This window comes from Engraulis encrasicolus, chromosome 16 (genome assembly GCF_034702125.1).
Source record: "Engraulis encrasicolus isolate BLACKSEA-1 chromosome 16, IST_EnEncr_1.0, whole genome shotgun sequence".
Taxonomy (NCBI): Eukaryota; Metazoa; Chordata; class Actinopteri; order Clupeiformes; family Engraulidae; genus Engraulis; species Engraulis encrasicolus.
Window position 1 is genome coordinate 859,949 of NC_085872.1, and position 21,081 is coordinate 881,029.

Below are 21,081 nucleotides of genomic sequence, written 5' to 3' on the forward strand. Positions count from 1 at the left end.
ATGGTCAACTTCTAAACCTGGCTCCTTTCTAGACAACTATGACAGGCTGGAAATGTAGAAAGGTCTGAATAGTGTTTCCTTTCCAGCATCAATTACCTTAACATTATTAAAGGAATGAGAGATATTTTAGAATACATAATAGGATCTCAAATATATGTGAAATAATCCATACAATATACTTAACAATTTACAAGTTTAATGCTAGCGATTTAGAACTCATACAAGATACAGTTATATTTATTCTTTACAAAAAAAAATCTTCTTCTACAGAAGTTGTCAATTAAAATAAAATCAAGCATGATCTAAAAGACATTTAAATACAAAATGACAGGTGGAATGAACTCAAAGAGGCGACTGGGCATCAGGAGCTGAATGAAAAAGATTTTCCCAATTGAATATATTAGACATGCTGGTGAACACGAACAGAAAAATACAATAAAAATGTGATTGGTCTTTTAACATTCTCACAAAACATCATCAGTTGCATACACACACACACACACACACACACACACACACACACACACACACACACACACACACACACACACACACACACACCGATTAGATACTGAGGCTTAAAAGAATGTCTTCAACCAGATTTTTGTAGACCCAGGAATGACCTTTTAGCCTCTGCCGTAGAATGCCTACTACCTCAGGCTTCTGGAGTAGACAAACTTCTAGCTCAAAATGCAGTGTAGTCTTTCCCATGTCTGATAAGGTCTTGCATGTCACAGTGTACCTAATGGCAATGGGGAAAAAGACATCTTTTATTGAATATCGATGTTTTTAATGTCCTGCCACGGACTGCAGATGTGAATTAGCATGAGGCTAATTCTGGTAAAAAGCATGAAATGGCAATTGTGATTTAATTGTACGTGGTCCTTAACTAAAATGAAATTGAAACCAATGATAACTTTGGTGGCTCAGTTTTTGGAGAAATGAGGAAAAAGTAAAAATAAATAGCCTACCCTTTCTGTACAAAGGTCACATTCTTCCCTGGTAGAACATCGAGGATCTGCTGCAGCACTTGGTCTGCATTAGTTTGACTTGTTAAGGTCACATTATACTGGGCCTGTGGGAAAGGAACAAAGTGGGTTACACAGATAAAGACTATTACAGGTTCGTACAAGAGCTAGAAGAAGAAACACGGGGAAAGAAAAGCAGAGTCCTACTTTGATCTTGCGAGGGCCATCACGAATTGTCCTCTTCTTGCTGGGAGTAAGCATTGTAATGACCTTATCCAGCCCACGCTCTAAACTGCCGAAGACCTTCCCTCCCTTGCGCTTCTGAGCACTGTCACTCTGACAGCCAGCTGCGTCCAAAGAGCGAGATCTAAACCAACAAAGGCAAAGGTTTGTCTTTTGCTTTTTAAATAACAAAATACCATCATAACACAATAATAATGATGATAAAAAATCTGTTCCAACATTACATGAATTTGATGAGTCATGCAGCCTGTGTATTGCAGAAATTAACTGTAGCAACACACCACCACATGTACCTAGTACTACTTCGGAGAAAGGCTTGGAAGCAGAGGTCAGCTTTGGTTACAGCAAAAAAAGTGTCCCTGACTGACATGGTTTGAGGTTCTATGAATGTCATCAACATGGAGCGCTGCAATTTCACCAAAAGAAACATGCATGTCAACATGGGATCTTAACTACATTTTTCAGGAGTTGAAACCAAGTCAAGCTACAATGTATTTTGGTAGATTTTGGCCCCCATGTGCCAGTTGTGTTCACCTCCTCTCTGGGCTGAGTGTTAGGGCCTCTAAATCTGCAGCATGAGGTGACTGGTCCAATACTCCTCTCTGCGGCTGCTCTGTACAGGCACTGCCTAGGAACACAAGGAATAGGTTTGTACAGTACACCCTTTGAAATTTCTTACATTTCTGTCAAAATTGATTATAAAACATTGTTCCCTCTTGTGATTTCCAGGAAGGATTTCCACATTTTATTGACAATGACATCATGTAAACATTCTCAAGAAAGGGAGGCATAAGACAGTACACCCTTGGCTAAGATAAAAGCTGATTAGAGAAGTTCAGACAAGCACGACTATTACACAATTTGAGGGATTTCAAATCCATTCGCTCAAGTGTATAAAGCTGGCCTGTCCAATGGAAAACACACACCAGTTAAGAATTATCTGTTGATGAAGCTGCGTTGTCTGATGTACACCATTGCATCCCTCAAAATATATCTCTGAAGAGAGAATTAACCTATATAAAGCTCAAAAAGGTTACGAAACCATCTCTTAAAGTTGTGATGTTCACAAATGCATGGTTAGAGAAAATGTCTGTAGATGAAGACAGTGCAGTAGTGTTGCTTGTGTCCAAAGTGGTGATAAAAGAAAAACATTTTCAAGAGTCATGGATGAGGTTAAAAATAATCAACGGGGGTCTTCTCGCTCTGCCAGTCAGCTCTGCTAACTCTCCTCAGCACCCCAAGCTCAGCAGGTATCACTAGCGTCGAAATGCTAGGTTTGCTCATGAAATGCTAAAAGTGTCACCCTTGAATAACGCAGCATTGTTTTTGAAAGCTCGGTGAAATAAATACAATTGCAAAAAAAAAAAATGTCTCAAAATGAGTAGAATGAGTCCATCAAAAGCCTCAGTTGATGATGGAAACACAAAAATAACAACTGTAAGAATACAAGAAAAAAAAAAAAAAACAACAACCCTAAAAATAAGCACTGGAACATGGGGGGGCTGCCCTGAGAGAGTTATTAAGGGAGATAAATCTACAATGTGATGTGCCATTACAGTACTACCTGTGTTAGTCTTGTTTGGGGTGGATGGACCTTTCCTTGGACGGTTCTTCTTGATGCCAGCAGGGGTTCTGGGAGGAGGTAGGGCAAACACATCCCCACTGCGATTGGACACGGGCACGTTTTCTTTACTCTCTTCAAGGCCGTCAAATCTGTCCATTTTACCAGGGTATGCGCCCCTTGGGGAGTAAACGTTGTCATCCAGGATCATTGCAGGTGAGTGAAGGAAAGTACCCTATGGAATAAAAAACAGAGGGTGATATCAGAGAGACCGAATGTTATCTATCCTGAGTTACTATACCTCAGAACTTTCCTCTCTGTCACCTTTAGAGTGGTGAATACATTTCTTTTCCTAAAAATTACATTTGTATTTGTCACCAGAGCACCCAACAGACGGGAAGTTTTCCTTACCGTGGAATCATACATTGGTGGAAAGATGATTTCTTGGGGAGGTATATGTCGCAAAAGGCGCACAGGTCTACCACTCTGCTTCTTTGCAAGCAACAAGAGATATGTGGCTGTCGTCTGATCATACTTCCACTAAACAGGCGGGGGGGGAGACAGAGAGAAAGAGAGAAAGACAGAGAGAGCAATAACTTACCACCATAACCAACTACTGACTGAGAATTACAATGTGCAGGTAACAAACAAACAGATGCTGCCATCTACAGTCCAAAAAAACAATACCTCAGACACAAGTTGAATGGTGCTTTGCCTGGAGCGCTTCATATGAACAGCCATCTCAGTGATGCAGTCATCATCTATATGACCCAACTGACCCAATATGGGCATAGAACACAGACAACACAGTGGAGAAAAAGCAGAATCATATACACATTTTCTCGCATGTGAACATGTTCAGCTACATGATCTCTAGACAGGAAAACACACAAAATAATTTTACCACTGCAATCCCTTCCAAAAGGTTTGGAAAAGCCAGCCAGATTTTCTTTGTTTATCTTGGTCTCAAGAGAGATCAACAGACCAAAGATATGGATCACTGGAACCATGTCGTGTGGTCTGATGAGACCAAGATAAACAAATTTGCTTTAGATGGTGTTAAGCATGTGTGGTGGTAAACAAGTGAAGTTTACCAAAAAAGTGCATCATCTTGCTTGTCAAGCACGGTAGTGGGACTGACATTGTTTGGGGATGTATGAATGCCATCAACATTGGAAATCTGAATTACACCTAAAGAAGCGTGCATGTCAACATGCACTGTGACTACAGAAGCAGATCATGATACTCTGTATAGGATTTCATTCAAAACTCACACCCATCTCTTTTAGCCAGGTGCAGACTCAAAATGTAAAATTTCAATGTTCAAAGAAAGGTTGAAACGCACACCGATGACCTCCCTTTTAATCCCTTTTTTTTTTCGAAATGAAAAAAATGAATGTAGTTGCTGCCAAAGGTGGTTCTACGAAGTATTAAGCAAAGGCTGTGAATACTTATGTAAATATGATTTCTTGTTTTTTAATTTTAATACATTTTCAAAAACTCTCAAGAACTCTTTTTTTCATATGGTCATAATGGGGTATTTATGCTACACTTTGAGGACAGAGATTAATTGGATACAATTTGAAATAAGGCTGTAACGTAATAAAATGTGGAAAAAGTGAAGTGCTGTGAATACTTTCCGGATTGACTGTATACCACCAAATATTTTATTTCCTTTAAGATTGTTTATTCCAAAGTTTCTCCTCAACTAAAAAAATGCTGTGGTGTATTACAAATGGTGATCAATCCCAAACAAATGAACACATCTAGATTTAAATACCACAAAATAAAAGTTGACATTCTGAACTTTTGTTTCATATTCATTTATCTTTTGGTCTTAAACCCAAACACTGAAAAACAAAAGGAAAAAAATGGCTTTTTGTTCCAAACTTTTGGAGGGGACTAGACATCAGTATATCCAAATACTGGGTAATATGTAAGAGAAATGGATGATAAAGCCAGTAAAGACGTCTTCTGTGTAATCTCACCGGTCGTTTTGTTTGCCACCCCACTGGGCTGCTGTAACCTTTCATCATCCAGGGATGATCAAGAAGCTGTTGCACTGTAACACGGCGCTTGGGATCCACCTATGGGTCAAGACATGGTAATGCATTTCTGAGCACTTGTCACTCATTAAAGGAGAACTCCACTTCAACATTAAGGCCATTTTCTGAGTGGTCTGCAATGTTTTAGAGTCCCCCTCGCCGTTTCTTTTATGTTTGCTGCAGTCTATGTTATTTGGCTGATTTGGATTTTATCTCAACCAGCTTTAGAATGACCATCTATGGGCACCTGCAACTCTGTTCTTAAAATCATGTTTAACATTTGTTTTTGAAAGTCTACAGCTCACAAAATGGTTAGGGTTGTTCACTAGCAGTCCCTAACAAGTTTCAAGGCGAAATATGGCTTCTGTCATTTTTTATTTGCCATTTTATGAAAGAAAGTGAAAGTGAAACTTAATTTACAAATTGCTACATAAAACACACATAAAACACGACAGATGCCATGATATTTCGCTACAAAAATTGTTAAGGAACACCAGTGAATACTGCTGAACACTTGGTGGTAACAAATGTTAAAGGTTATTTTAAGAACAGAGTTGCAGGTGCCCAATAGACGGCCATTCTAAAGCTAGTTGAGATCAAATCCAAATAAGCCAAATAACAGAGACTGAAGCAAACATGAAATAAACGGCGAGGGGGACACTAAAACATTGCAGACCACTCAGAAAATGGCCTTCATGTTAAAAAAGTGGAGTTCTCCTTTAAGGTGGGTTGAGATTTTATGAGGCCAACCAACAGCAATCGCTCACACTCACAATACTGTACCTGCATCATCTGCTTCAGAAGTAAAATGCTGTCTTGTGAGAGCCAGGGAGGATTCCAATACTTGCCATGCTGGAAAAGATAGTTTATATCATTGTTTTCATTGATTTACTTAGACCTGGACTCGTCCAACATCAAATTAAATGTAATAAAAAAAAAAAGACCTTACTGTGATTTTCCGAAATAGAGCCATTTGATTGTCATCATCGAAGGGTAGACTCCCACATAACAAGGTGTACAGCAACACCCCCATGCTCCAGACATCAGCCTATGCATTCAACAGGAAATAATGTGGGTTGGTTGGCTAAGCAATGTCGACAGTTATCTAGTGGTAGAGAGTATACGTGTTCAAAGTCATACCATACTGGTAGGGCAGACATCTTTTTCTGCTTTCAAATATTACTTTTTTAGTACTAACCTCAGCACCAAAATATGCTTTGCCTTGGATTAGTTCAGGGGCAGCATAAGCTGGGCTTCCACAGCAGGTCATGAGCTCATCTCCCAAACCTCCCTTAGATCACACAAACAACAAACACATTTAATCCTATAACACCTAACTGTTAACTGGGGGGAAAATCAACAGCTATGACATTCACTTTTGGGTGTTTATCGTGTTATTCTAATGCAGTTGTAGACGTTTGTGAAGACTTTAATTTGCCCAGATCAGCTTTTTGGGGATTTTTCAAGTTCCAGGAACAACTAAAATCTTCGGGGATGATATCAAGATTGAAATACCTTAGGTTTGGCACATAGCCCGAAATCAATCAGCTTCAGGTTGTGATCATCGTCAATGAGCAGATTTTCCTATTTGAATGAGATTTGATACATTCCATTTAGGACTCTTATCCAAAGAGGACATAAACAGCAATGTAGTTCTGGAGGAGTATAGGGTATGCAAGGCATGACAAAATGTATGCAGGTATATGTCTTGGGGAAAAAAGGAGGATTCACACATTCATATTCACTTACAGGTTTCAGATCTCTGTGCGCATAGCCCTGGTTATGGACATATGCGACTGCAGAGATGATTTGCCTGAAGAACACACGCGTCTCCTCTTCTGACAAATGAGCTTTAGCAATGATGTAATCAAAGAGTTCTCCGCCAGGACAATACTTCAGACAATGGGGGGAGTCGGTCAATATTATAGTGCACATGGGGGAAAAAAAGATAAGATATGTAATCGAAAGGGGGTAGTCGAATGGAACATTTAACACATCAATTCTTTTTTTTCAAGGTTTGGGAATCATTGCTTTGCAGTGAAGAAAGACACTAGAAAGACACCCACACACTACTACCCACACACTACTTTCATAAAATGTAAAATAGTCTAGGGGTGTTTTCACACCTGGTCCCTTTCAGCCATTGAAGCAAACTCAGACCTGTGCAGCATTTTTCTGTGCAAACAAAGTGTACCCAAACCCCTTGGAACAGAACTGTACTCAGACCTGTATTGACTTGGTCTCAGTACAGTTTGCTTATGAATCCTCACAAGTTACACTTGTGACAAGGTGTAATCACTTCAGGAGAGGACTGACGCACCATAAAAGCCCAACGGAACTAGAAAGAGCAGCCGGTTCTTTTTGTGCAGTAATACACTCACAACATGAACAAAAAAACAACTGAGTCATTTTGCTGTCAATTCACTATCTGGTCCAATTAAAGAGGACTGAGTTCGGTTCACTGGGGACTAGGTGTGAAAATGCATTTAGATTAAATAGAAAAACATGCAAATATTACAAAAACGAGAGCAGAAACCTGGCTACCTCCAGCACCAAATAGATCCGGTTGTGGGTCTCAATGACATGGTAAAGACGACACACATGTTGATGGCTCATGTTTTTCATGGTCTCAATTTCAGTTTTCACACGGTGCAAATCTCCCTGTATACAGAGAAAAATACCAGGACATGCTCAATTTATTACGATTAAAATAAGGAGGGAGAGAGGAGAATGGAATGGAAATTATCAAAGGATCAGTAGCAATAGCTTTACACCACACACTGGAGCACCTGGAGAGTAGCGGAGCGTATGTCAGAATGCTTTTCCTGGACTACAGTTCTGCTTTCAATACCATCCACCCAGGCAGGCTGATTGAGAAACTGACAGACCTTGGCCTCCCAACTCCATCAATGGCGGGTGTCCTCTGAGCTCACAGTCAGTACGGGATCTCCACAAGGATGCTGCCTCAGTCCTAAACTCTTCACGCTGTATACCCATGACTTTCTCTCAAGCCACAACACCATCATCATCAAATATGCTGATGACACTACCATCCTGGGGCTCATCAAAGAACGGGACAAGTATACAGGACACAGGTCTGTTGTGAACTACATCATTGACTTTTGGGAGACAAACGACCTCATCCTCAACACAGACAAGACGAGGGAAATTATAGCAGACTTTAGAAAACATCCTCCTCCCCTACAGCCTCTGCACATTAAAGGGACAGAGGTGGTGAGGGCTGAAAGTCATAAATTCCTAGGCATGCAAGTAACATCAAACCTGAGCTGGAGTCTGAACACCACATCCATCGTGAAAAAGCCCAGCAAAGGCTGTACTTTATTAGGATGCTTAGGAAGGCTGGACTGAAATACCACCCTCTTACCCAGGCCTACAGAGGACTAGAGACTAGAGAGCATCCTCACAACAGACATCAGTGTCTGGTATGGCAACATAACTCAGGCTGAAAGGAAGTCTTTGCAACGAATAATCAAGACTGCGGAGAGGATTATAGGCACAGCACTTCCCTCCATGGACTCCATATATGTACAGAGCAGCCATAGGAGAGCAGAGAGAATCATTAAAGACCCACTCAATCCAGCTAACTCTCTGCTCAAACACAAGAACTGCACATACAAACTGAGACACAGTAGAGCGGACAGCATTCCTACCAAAAAAAGCAAGGTTTTTTTAACAGTTTCTTCCCAGCAACAGTGAGGCTGATGGCAAATCCACATGGCGATCCACTTTTTGTATTATTACTTTTTTTTTTTTAATGATTATTATTCTTTTGATCTCTTAGATTTTTATCACTTTATAATGTATGTTGTCTTTTTCCTATTTTGTGTATTTAATTCTATCTATCTATTGACTCAGAGGGCCTGCACAAGATTTCCTATGTGCTTGGACAACTAGTTTATGCACAAATGGCAAATAAAGTACTTTGAACTTTTGAACTTTGAACTTTAATATGTAAAGCAGTAAATATGGAGTTCTAGCCTGAAAAATGTGTGTTTGCATTTGATGTGTAACTTTGTGACACATGAGGCTGTCATAGATTTCAATGATCTTAAAGGAACAGACCACCCTTTTTTGATTTTCACATATTTGCAGTATTTCCCAACATTATTCATGAATGTGCATATCATTTTCGTCTCAGTGTTTTCAGTACTTAGATTTATTGGATCAGAATTATTAGCATAGCTTAGCATAATCACTGGAAGTAACTGGTATCTTTAGCATCAAGCCACAAGTGGTCACTGGACGGAATTAAATTGCCGTTTTACACTCGGGTGAATTTTACATTAATTTTAAAATGGTTTATAAGTACATTTGATTGTGTTTTATTTTGTACCATAGACTTGCATTGCTATGCCTAATGTGGCTATACTGTTAAACGGGGCAATGCAAACACATAGACGAAAATTATATGCACATTCATAAATAATGCTTGGAAATACTGCAAATATGTGAAAATCAAAAAAGGGTGGTCTGTTCCTTTAATCAACCTTTATCAAATGATTACATTGCCTTTCGCTGTGACAAGTGCACGTGGCACGACTGAATGAGAACAACATTTCATCAACATTTCTTTTGGACTATCCTTGGACTAACTTACCATTTCTTTTGGCCACCAATTATACTGCATCCAGAATTTTTGGAAGTGCTTTTATCACTCAAGTCAAGCTTATTTTTTTAGAAATGCACTTCATATTGACATGGGCAGCTGATAAATGTGTGATTAGCACAGAATCCCATCTCTGGATTTAGCGTGGTCATAAAATATTGAGAAATTACAAAATGGTTACAGGGTCACTTGGAGAAAGTTGCCACATGTACCATCACCTTAAAGGGCTATGCCACTATTTTGGGGCTTAATACAGTTAAAATCGTTGGGCAGGGTTTATAAAGGTAAAGTAAAGTGTCTTATTTTTCATGTAAGCCGTTGTCTTGCTTTAAGACAAGTTAGAAGAGGGAGCATGTCGCTAAGCTAGTGAAAGTCAATGGATCCGTGTAGCATGCTAGAATGCTACACGGATCCATTGACTTTCACTAGCTTAGCGACACATTCCCTCTTTTAACTTGTCTTAAAGCAAGACAACGCTTAACATGAAAAATAAGACACTTTACCACCTTTATAAACCCCAGCCAACGATTTAAGCCCCAAAATAGTGGCATACCCCTTTAAGGTTACCATGCAGGCCATGAGCAATTTTCTGGAGACGTAACCTATACTCCTCAAGCCATCCACTTCTTAAATTCACTGCCAATTGTGCCAGCACAAGAAAGCATGTGATAAATACAAATCTTGTATCTTGCAATACCCTACTTATAGGTCTTCCCCAAAAGTCACTCAGGCTGGTGCAACAACAAGTAATCCAAAATGCTGCAGCAAGAATTCTAACTAAAACAAAAGAAAGAGACCACATCACTCCAGTAGTTAGGTCATTACACTGCCTACCAGTGAGATTAGGATTGAGTTTAAAACTCTTCTGATAGTTTTTAAGTCACTAAATGGCTTAGGCCCTAAATATATTGGAGATATGCTAGAGCAATATCATCCTAATAGATGTGTAAGGTCTTCAGAATCTCCTCTACTGGTTGTGCCTAGGGTCAAATCCAGACAGGGTGAAATGGTATTTAGTCATTATTCTGCAAAATGCTGGAAGCAGCTTCCTAATCAAATTATAACAGCCCCAACAGTATCTTGCTTTGAAAAAACAAGCAGCTTTATTTTTCATCTACCTTTGATGATAGTTAGGTATCCATTATCTAATACAATACAGTTTTATCTATAATAGTATAATAAAATATAGTTTTCAATATAGTTTAGTTATAGTTCTCTTCTTCCTTTTCTCTACTCTTCAGCACACTGAATGACAGTTATGCATGATAAGGTGCTGTATAAATAATTTGACTGATTGATTGATTGTAGGCCTACATTAGATTTCATGTACATATTTGGCTATTGTTGAACATGTCTCTGTTGAAAACAGTGATTTAATACAGAACTATTTAAAACAAAAAAGGAAGTATCAACTCACCCCGAGAGTCTTCTTGTCCATTATTTTAATGGCCACCTTCTCTCCAGTCAGGAGGTGTCGGCCAAGCTTGACCTTGGCAAAACCACCTGAAATATTCAAGCAAAGTGACCCCTTTGAATTCTGCTCTGGAATTCAGTTCAGCAAAATACAGCATGTATGGCATTGATAAGAAAAAACATATTACCTGTGCCAATGGTGTCATAAACTTCATAATATTTCAACAGCTCTGCCCCGTCGTTTGAAGGCATATCCCAAATCGTACAACTGACAGAAGATAAAGCCCATTAACTCAGGTTAACTCCATGTTCCATGATATGGACACTGGGCTATCTTTATTATTAACAACAACAATCATAATATTTTGCTACGCCATTAACTAAGATGACTTAAAATGTACAATATAGGCCTATTATGTTTTTCACTGTCAAGTGACCAGCAGCTAATATGACCCAATTACTATATAGCAACTATATAGCATTTAGACTTTTTTATTGTTTTGCAAAAATGTAGTCAACCTTACATACTTCTAGCCTTGCCGAGTTACCCTCAGATCATCACTGATTCACCAAATTGTACAGTACAAGAATCTGGTTTTGGATGTGAAATATGGCAATGGCACAGGATTGGTGATGATCTGAGGGGGCAAGGGTAGAATTGAGCAGATCCATCTTCGCGAAGAAAGGGTCAATGAAGCCACATACAAAGTTATTTTGGAATAAATATTACTTCTTTCTGCTCTAAATGTCCCCCAGCTGTGAGAAAAGTCCCTCCCCCAGCAGGACAATAATGTGCTATGCTGCTCCAAGTCACGCAGCTCGAACAAGGTGTGGATGAAGAACCAAATCAAGACTCTCGGTCAGTCCACTCTCCAGACGAGCCTTATTGAAAACCTCGTTGTGTGATCAAGTGGGAGGTGGATGGTCTCAAGCCATCAAACAAAGCTCAGCTACTGGAATTTTTGCACTAAGAGTGGAATTAAGTAACCAAGAACAATGTGAAAGGCTGGTGGAATCAGGGTTATTGCATCGTTTTAGGCTTCTTTAAGTTAAAGAAACGGTGCACAGCAGACATGCCAGGGGTCATAAATGTCGGTCGCGTTGAGGGTCAAATAAATTACGCAAACACAAGTCTAAAAGGCGAGTATATTGCAATAATAACGTATAGTATTATGAGTTTATGTATTTCTCAGCGAATGTGGCACTAGCTTTATGCTTCCCTGTAATTTCGTCAGTGATGCTACCCTATCCTCTGAAGACAATTTATTAAGCTCACATTAGGCGTTGCATTAGCCAAACCTAGGACATCAAATCAAACCACATTATAGTTTTACATTTCGCAATAACCTATCAACAACATAATCACGAAATAATCACACGTCAAGTTATTATTTACCTGACGTTCGTCGTTTATTCGGTGGCAGTGTTTCAGGAGTTTGAATTTCCCACTTCAACGCAACTTCCTGTTGATGCAGCAGCGTTCACTGACGGAAGTTGCTCGTTATCGCCAACTAGCTGCAACTAGCTAACCTGACAGGGGGCCAAACTAGTGAGTCTCAACCTGACAGACGGGTGAAAAATGAATGGGTGTCAACGAAGCTGCCTACTGTTTGCTCTGAAACATTAATATTCAGTTCGTAGCTAGAACTAATAATAACTCGTTTGACTGTTTCTTTTTATTATTTTCTTTTTATTATATATATTAGGCCTACATAAATGCGTTTGTGTCTACAGGCTAAATGAAATAGGCCTACAGATAGGCTAATAATCATTAATAATGATGAAAATGACAATAATAATAACAATTAACAATAATTAAATAATAACTAACAATATTTCAATAATAACTAATAAATAATTCAATAATAATAGCCATCTTATATTTTTTCCACCCTGTAAGGGTCCCATGAAGAATCCCAAAGATCACATTCCCCCCTGTTAGGCTCAATTCTCTAACAGGGTGGAACCCAACAGGGTGGAATTTTTTCCCCTTTTCTTATCTCTAACAGCTAACATTTTAGCTCTCTCACCTTCAGGAGATTAACAATCCTTTAATAACTTAATTGTATATGTTTTCAAAAAATTACACTGAATTCACAATTTACTCAATTTGCCCCATAGGCCTATACTGCCCTACAATATCAGAACGCAGTATCTTGAAAATGGTCGAAAATGGGTTTAGACCGGAAATTGGCTTTAAAATACCTTCTTCTTCTTGTGTTAAAATTTTTCGGCCCAACTTGGTCCCGTTTCGGAAAAAAACGCAAAAAACTGATTATACTGCGCTTTGTGGTTTTAGTAGGTTACGTGGTAGGCTACTAGCCAAGAACGCAGTATAATGCGATACTGCACTTTTATACTGCACTTCTCCATTGACACCGTGGTTTTGGTGTAGACAGTAATACCACAACAGAGCGCAGTATAATGATTTTTCAGCTAAAAAGTAATGAGAATGTTGTTTTTTTTGCTTTTTTCTTGTGTGCATAAATTTTCACCCTAAAAAAGTATTATATGGAAGTGTCATCACCACTTTACCTCCAACACAGTCGCGTGGACAGAAAGGAAACTTTAAAGCCTTTTTTCTCAGTTTGGCATTTTGAATTATACTGCGTTCTGAAATTGTAGGGCAGTATAGTAGGGTCATAAAGTGAGGTTCCGTGACCATCCTCTGGCAACAATGTTTTGATGATCGATTTGACCTCTATGGACCCTTTAGAAAAGATTTAGCCCCCATGTCCCTCCCAAAAATCCCGGCATTTTTTGCTACAGAGCCAAATTCAAAATGGCGTCCGGCGCCATCTCGAAAAAATAACTTTTGATCTGGATGACCTAGAATCATGTATGAAGGCACTTTTTCATACAAGTCAATAATGAGGATTCCAAATCTGACATCATTTTGGTAATAAAACTTTGTTTTGAGAGCAAAATTCAAGATGGCCACCATCTATAACAGTTATTTTCGACCTTTTTAGGCCGTCACCCCCCCCCAAATGATCATATTTGGACTGGGAACCTCCCAATTTGTGTGACTCCATTCCTCATATATAGATATTGAGAGAAAAGCTGATCTACAACCTACAATTCCTCACATTGGGGGGCGTAGTGGGCTTGTAGATGGGCCATTTTAGTATTATTTAAGGTCTTTTTTGTATAATTTGACTATTTTTCTGATGTTTTAGCATTGTTTGATGATTACTTTGGATGCAGTGATGGTCTTTTACTTTGAGAGTCCTTACATTATGGCCCCACCCCCCAAAACAGGGGGTCTTGACCTACAGGTTGAGAACTACTTATCTAGTAAAAACATTAACATTTGACATTTTCCAAGCATTATTGCATAGAGAAGCCCGTTGAGGAACTCAAGACGAGAGCTGCTGAAATGGATGAAGTGCACTCACAGCAGTGGTCAACTTGGTCGAAGACAGTCAACTTGTGAAGCTCCCCGAGCTGCTAGAACACTGTGTTGTTGAGGAATGTGTGGTCTTATTCAACCCCAATGGCACATGGGTCATTTCACGTGAAATCAGACACTTTGGGACCCGACCGACCCGGATTTCGATCATACTTGGTGTGCCTTTTCAGTAGCAAGGTAGCACCCCAGAACTGCATTGGTTTGAATCTGACACTAATATTAAGGGAGAAACAGACTAGGAAAGGTTCACATGTGAGGGTAGGACACTATACATTCAGCCTTGAATATATCAGTCAGTGTTAGTCACAAAAAGATGCCTGTTGTGTTGTTTGAAAGCTCTTTTCTGGCTCTACATATTACACAATCACCTTGGAATACAACTACTCTCAGAATATGAATTATGATAAATTGAAAAATTAAAAATTGAATATCTAAAAAACTTATATTTTAAAATGGCCAGTTCCTTGTCCAAACGTAGCCGGCAATGTCATGAGCAGCACCTAAAATGCTGGTGTTCGGTTTGTTATTCATTTCAGAGAGAAGTTGACTCACAAATATGGCATCATACAGACCACTTACTAATAATATGGTAGCTAATACCATAGTAGCATCACATGACAAAACAAAAACAAAACAAAAATGGTCAGTGTCCATGGTCCCAGGTTTCAGAAACTAAGGCAGATGTCCATTTATACACACCAAATGATGATATGTGAATGTTTGAACATTCCTTCTCTGTGTACCTGTGCCATCTTCCCTTTACCGTACTTTAAAGAGATAATCAATGGCTACACTCTCATTTTGTACTCTACCAGTGCATTTGAAGCAACAGCTGTGTCTTTTGTAGATAACGTATAAGTACGTCCCGTTGCAGTTACAGGTTCCACTACCAGAAGCACATCCTGATGATCCATGACAAGTCTATCTGGTCTGAAGGGAAAAGTGAAGGATGGAGATGGCCCATGAGGATGCAGGAAGTTCAGTTTCACCTCTCTAGTGCTCGGCATACATTCCTCAGCACATGCTAGCCACCAGTTGCCATCATATACAGCTACAACATACCCTTTGATGCTTGAAAATGTAACACATTCCTTTACTGAGCTCATTCTTTCAACTCTGCCTTCTCTGAATGCTGAAAATGGCCTAACTTCCACTGTGTCCATTGACAATGGGCAGAAGCTGTGTAGTTTTGAGTACCTGGAATAGTTCTTGCAGATTCAAACCTTTTCAACAGGTTCTCAGCTTCATGATGGTACATCTCTGTTGTGGCAAACTGGCAATGGATGTTCTTGACATTATCCTTGACTGACTCCCTTGAACCAGGAACGTTTTTAAAACTATAGTTTTGTAATTCAAGATGCTATTCAATCATTTCACTGGAACAACCAGTGCAGGCCACAATCCATCCATTTGTATGCTACTACCAAGATCAGTTGAAACTGGGAAAAAAATCTGTTTTGTTGTTATTTCAGACTGCAACATTCATGATACAATTGCTGTACATCTGTTTCAGAAGCTCCTAATTCAGTTCCTCAGTGACACTTCATCAATGACAGAACGTCCAAAGAAGATCCTATATTTTTTCTGATGGCTGTGCTGCACAATATAAGAACCTTAAAAACACAACAAATTTGTGCCACCACGAGGCAGATTTTCACATACCTGCAGAGTGGCACTTTTTTGCCACATCACATGGCAAAGGTCCATGTGATGGCGTTGGAGGGACAGTTAAATGGCTTGCTGCACGAGCAAGTCTGCAACGTCCTATTGACAATTAAATTGTAACGCCATACCAACTGTTTGAATTTGTCAAGGATAATGTCAAGAACATCCATTGCCAGTTTGCCACAACAGAGATGTACCATCATGAAGCTGAGAACCTGTTGAAAAGGTTTGAATCTGCAAGAACTATTCCAGGTACTCAAAAACTACACAGCTTCTGCCCATTGTCAATTGACACAGTGGAAGTTATGCCATTTTCAGCATTCAGAGAAGGCAGAGTTGAAAGAGTGAGCTCAGTAAAGGAATGTGTTACATTTTCAAGCATCAAAGGGTATGTTGTAGCTGTATATGATGGCAACTGGTGGCTAGCATGTGCTGAGGAATGTATGCCGAGCACTGGAGAGGTGAAACTGAACTTCCTGCATCCTCATGGGCCATCTCCATCCTTCACTTTTCCCTTCAGACCAGATAGACTTGTCGTGGATCATCAGGATGTGCTTCTGGTAGTGGAACCTGTAACTGCAACGGGACGTACTTATACGTTATCTACAAAAGACACAGCTGTTGCTTCAAATGCACTGGTAGAGTACAAAATGAGAGTGTAGCCATTGATTATCTCTTTAAAGTACGGTAAAGGGAAGATGGCACAGGTACACAGAGAAGGAATGTTCAAACATTCACATATCATCATTTGGTGTGTATAAATGGACATCTGCCTTAGTTTCTGAAACCTGGGACCATGGACACTGACCATTTTTGTTTTGTTTTTGTTTTGTCATGTGATGCTACTATGGTATTACCATATTATTAGTAAGTGGTCTGTATGATGCCATATTTGTGAGTCAACTTCTCTCTGAAATGAATAACAAACCGAACACCAGCATTTTAGGTGCTGCTCATGACATTGCCGGCTACGTTTGGACAAGGAACTGGCCATTTTAAAATATAAGTTTTTTAGATATTCAATTTTTAATTTTTCAATTTATCATAATTCATATTCTGAGAGTAGTTGTATTCCAAGGTGATTGTGTAATATGTAGAGCCAGAAAAGAGCTTTCAAACAACACCACAGGCATCTTTTTGTGACTAACACTGACTGATATATTCAAGGCTGAATGTATAGTGTCCTACCCTCACATGTGAACCTTTCCTAGTCTGTTTCTCCCTTAATATTAGTGTCAGATTCAAACCAATGCAGTTCTGGGGTGCTACCTTGCTACTGAAAAGGCACACCAAGTATGATTGAAATCCGGGTCGGTCGGGTCCCAAAGTGTCTGATTTCACGTGAAATGACCCACATACCAGAAGACGCAGAAGAGCAAGCTCATCTCGAAGATCTCCCTCCACCCTGTTGTGATTAAAGAATATTATCTTGCTCTACTGTAATTGACATGGCATGGGTATGATCTGGAGGATGGGAACTCCATCAGCAGAAGATTGGCAGACACAGGACGGCACCCTATACAAGTGGTTGAGGTATGTCCACAAGATGTCATCCATCATCCTTGCTTTCTCATGCTCCCAGTATCATCGGTGTCAATGATCTCTACGATACATCATACTTAACAAAAGATGACAAACAAGACCTGTGCATACAGAGTAATGCACATGTACCAAACATACACGTGAAATTGACAAGTTCCCATCTGCCAAGTCTTAGTGTCAAAAACTAGAAAAAAGACTACACCATTGAGCAGTCTGAAGCTGACACTATCCTCTTCACTGTTTATGATGGTCAATGACAGTCAGGTTGTAGTGGCCCTGTTGTTATTGATGCAGCTGATATGTCTACGTTAGAGCATCAGTCAGTTCACAGCAGCTTCCTGGCATGCTATGCATTAAGAAAAACTAAGAGACAGTCCTCTGCCGTGACCTGTTGACAGAGGAGATACCAGATAGCCTGTAAAACAGTGCAGCTGCACAATGCCGTGATGCCAACTCAGGGTTCTATGAAAAAGGAAAATAATCAGGTGTATGAACTCTCAGGGTCACCCCTTTGTTCCCCGGGACCTATGTTCCTCGGTTTCTATGTTCCCGGCCACCGGGGAGCTTATAACCCTTTTTTCAAAAAGGAGTTCTATTCTCGCTGCTTCCAAGTACTGCTGCCGCATGGCGAGCGTGGGTTGTTGTGAGGGTTACGGTTAGGGTTACGCTGCCACTGTGCGCAAACTTGACATGAAATACGCATGGCAACCGTTCGTGCAAGAAATATGCATGCGAAGCATCCTGGGCCATGCAATGCGGGGAACATGGGATCCTTTTTTAGAAAAAGGGTCTAGAGTTTTTCAGTCCCATACAAAGGCCGGGGAACATGGGACCCATCCGGGGAAGCTACGCACCCAAACTCCCAACCATGTCTGAGTGGCGACGGGTGGTTCTTTAGTGTGGGGTGGTGCACTAGATACGCCAAGTAGTTGAGACAGAGGCAGTGTTGGTATAAGCTGTGTGCATATGGAGGGAGATGGATAAAATACTTTTTCTTCATGGTCTTTGACTTGGAAGCACAGGCTTCAGCCATGGTGCTACTTTTCTTGTCTGCGTAGATCATCTGTCTCGTGAATGCCAACAGCTGTTGTACTACCTCCTCTTCAAGGTGAAGGCTGTCTCCACACCAGGAGTTGCTGCCTTGCCACAGAGCTCTTTATCACCTTTACATGTACTGATGATTTTCCTTTTTCATACAACCGTAAGTTGGCATCACAGCCTGTAAAATAGTGTAGCTGCACAATGCAGTCTACCATCTCAGCAGATCACGGAAGAGGACTGTCTCTTCGTTTCTCTTAATGCATAGCATGCCAGGAAGCTGCCGTAGACATTGACATCAGCTGCATCAATAACAACAGGGCCACTACACTTGACTGTTGCAAACCATCATAAACAGTGAAGAGGATAGTGTCAGCTTCAGACTGCTCAATGGTGTAGTCTTATTTCTTGTTTTTGATACTACACAATAACGTTTTGAAAACTTGGCAGATAGGAAAGTGTCATCCAATTTTATGTATGTTTGGCACATGTGCATTACCCTGTATTGCTCGTCATCTTTTGTTGAGTATGTTGTATCATAGAAATTACTGACACTGATGATACAGTGAGCATGGTAAAGATGGGCAAGGATGATGGATGACAGCTTTTGGACATAGCCCAACCATTTGTATGGGATGCCGTTCTCTGTCTGCCAATCTTCTGCTGATGGAGTTGCCATCCTCCAAATCATGCCCATGTCAATTCTTCACAAGTCTGTGTGAACCACAAACTTATATGGTAGAGATTCTTTATTCTTTACATGTCACCTCGTCGGCGCAACATGACTGAAATTTAGTAAGTTGGACAAGAAATCTAACCATCATGCAACATTTTCATCCAAAATGCATTGCTGTCTACATGCGCATGCAGACGTTGCGGAATCTCAAATAAGGCTATCATTATTATTATTATTATTAATAATCCTAATCTTGCGTACCAGAGTGATAAGAACTTCCCAATATGCAACCAGGAGTCAGCTACCTGAAAGCATTCCAACAAACTACAAACATGGAGGGCCAAAAATACCCGCCATCCTGTCAAAGGTGTGAGCTATGTAAACAAAACAACATGCACTTTTCATTTTGCCACATATCATCTTTGAAAGAGGCAATGCCAAAAAAGCTACATACTAGAAAAGTCCAACAGCGATTTTGCAACCATAAACCTGCCCGATTCAACTGTAGTCCTATTTGTCCGCAGAATGATAATTGCTGAGTAATGTGCAACATAAACTATTCTTATCACTGTGCACTGTTATTGCTGTGTTGACGTCACGATTTTCAATGGGATGAAGTCAAGGTACTTCTGGCTCGTTCCCCAGCGGTAGGAGCTTCCCAATATGCAACCAGGAGTCAGCTATCTTCCACTTAATGCGTTCCAACCAGCAAGTCAAACAAACTACATACATGGAAGGACAAAAATACATATCCACTTCTCAAAGATGTCAGCAATGTAAACAATGAGGTGTCAACAACCAGCCCGGAAAACAGGCCTTTTTCGTAGTGGTATCACAAATGTTATAGATTTTTTTTTTTGTGGCCGTACTATGAAATGGCAAGAGATACGGTTGCAGCAACACCATGCGTTTTTTCATTTAGCCGCATTTCATCTTTGAAAGAGGCAATGACAATATAACTACACCTTAGAATGGTTCACGGGCGGTTTTGCAACCGTTAACCTGTCCGAACCAACTTTATTTGTCTATAGAATGATGATTGCTTCCAGCTCGCGACTTGAACATTCCGCTTCAACAGGCGTTCCAATGCATTTCTGCAAGTAGGAGGTCAGAAACATCCCATCTCCCACCGTTGGGGAATGCTCCATTCGATGTGGCCCCAACTTGTGACTTGCAACTTTCTGCTTCAACAGGCGTTCCAACCATGGCTTGACATTAACTTTTTCGCTTGTCGGCCACTGTGGCTAGTGGTTTTCCTGAGTCACTAGCCATCCAGCTATTCTACTAGCCACAAATTTTTTGTTTTTTTTGTTTTTTTACCATGAGGCTGTACATCTAACCTCAGACGTTGAGGTGCTTAAAGCAAGAAGATGAGTGCATGGGTTTCTACATGGAAATAAAACAAACAAATAGAAACTGAGTAACAGAGCTTTTCTTGAACTTAAATAAAAGCAATTGATGCACAAGGGGCAAAGTGCAGAATATACATTATTCTGATATGTCATACCATAGAATAAGCTACCTGCCAAATTGGCTAGTGACACTGGAATTGTTACCAGCCACAGCCAAGTTTTACCAGCATTTGGCCGGTTGGCAGGTGCCAGTGTCAAGCCCTGGTTCCAACACATTTTAGCTTGTGGGCCAGAAACATCCCATCTCTACCACTCTGGAATGCACAAGAAGTCACACATTTCCCCTTGGAGATAAATAAAGTTTATATCTGTTATATCTTATTTCTGTTTACCCTGAACTGTAAAAAATAATGATGATGAAGGTCTAGCAGCAGTAAGTAGATAAGTGGACTTGAAGCGTGTTGTTTTTCTCCCGAATGTGTACAGTAAATCCTAAACCTACAGAGGAGTTGACGTACAGTACTAGGCCTACCTCTTGC

The 21,081-nt window shown here is 40.1% G+C and overlaps 1 protein-coding gene across 1 annotated transcript; it reads right to left on the reverse strand.

Annotated features, from left to right (window-relative positions):
• Nucleotides 1-176: 176 nt before the first annotated feature.
• On the reverse strand, nt 177-12,337 carry melk (maternal embryonic leucine zipper kinase). Its single transcript, XM_063220093.1, has 17 exons — nt 12,254-12,337; nt 11,046-11,125; nt 10,862-10,947; nt 7,362-7,478; nt 6,567-6,710; nt 6,333-6,401; nt 6,016-6,108; nt 5,767-5,865; nt 5,601-5,669; nt 4,761-4,859; nt 3,460-3,546; nt 3,184-3,312; nt 2,776-3,007; nt 1,746-1,839; nt 1,176-1,335; nt 972-1,075; nt 177-742 (listed from the first exon to the last, which is right to left on the reverse strand). The coding sequence occupies exons 2-17, from the start codon at nt 11,107-11,109 to the stop codon at nt 565-567; spliced, it is 1,824 nt and encodes a 607-aa protein (XP_063076163.1). The 5' UTR covers nt 11,110-11,125; nt 12,254-12,337; the 3' UTR covers nt 177-564.
• Between the last annotated feature and the right edge of the window lie 8,744 nt (nt 12,338-21,081).

Coding starts and splice junctions, on each gene's coding strand:
- melk (XM_063220093.1), bottom strand. CDS start 11,109: ATGCCTTCAAACGACGGGGCAGAGCTGTTGAAATATTATGAAGTTTAT. Junction 6,711..7,361: donor GGATCTATTTGGTGCTGGAG/GTAGCCAGGTTT, acceptor CATTGTCTGAAG/TATTGTCCTGGCGGAGAACT. Junction 1,336..1,745: donor ACACTCAGCCCAGAGAGGAG/GTGAACACAACT, acceptor TTGTTGGTTTAG/ATCTCGCTCTTTGGACGCAG.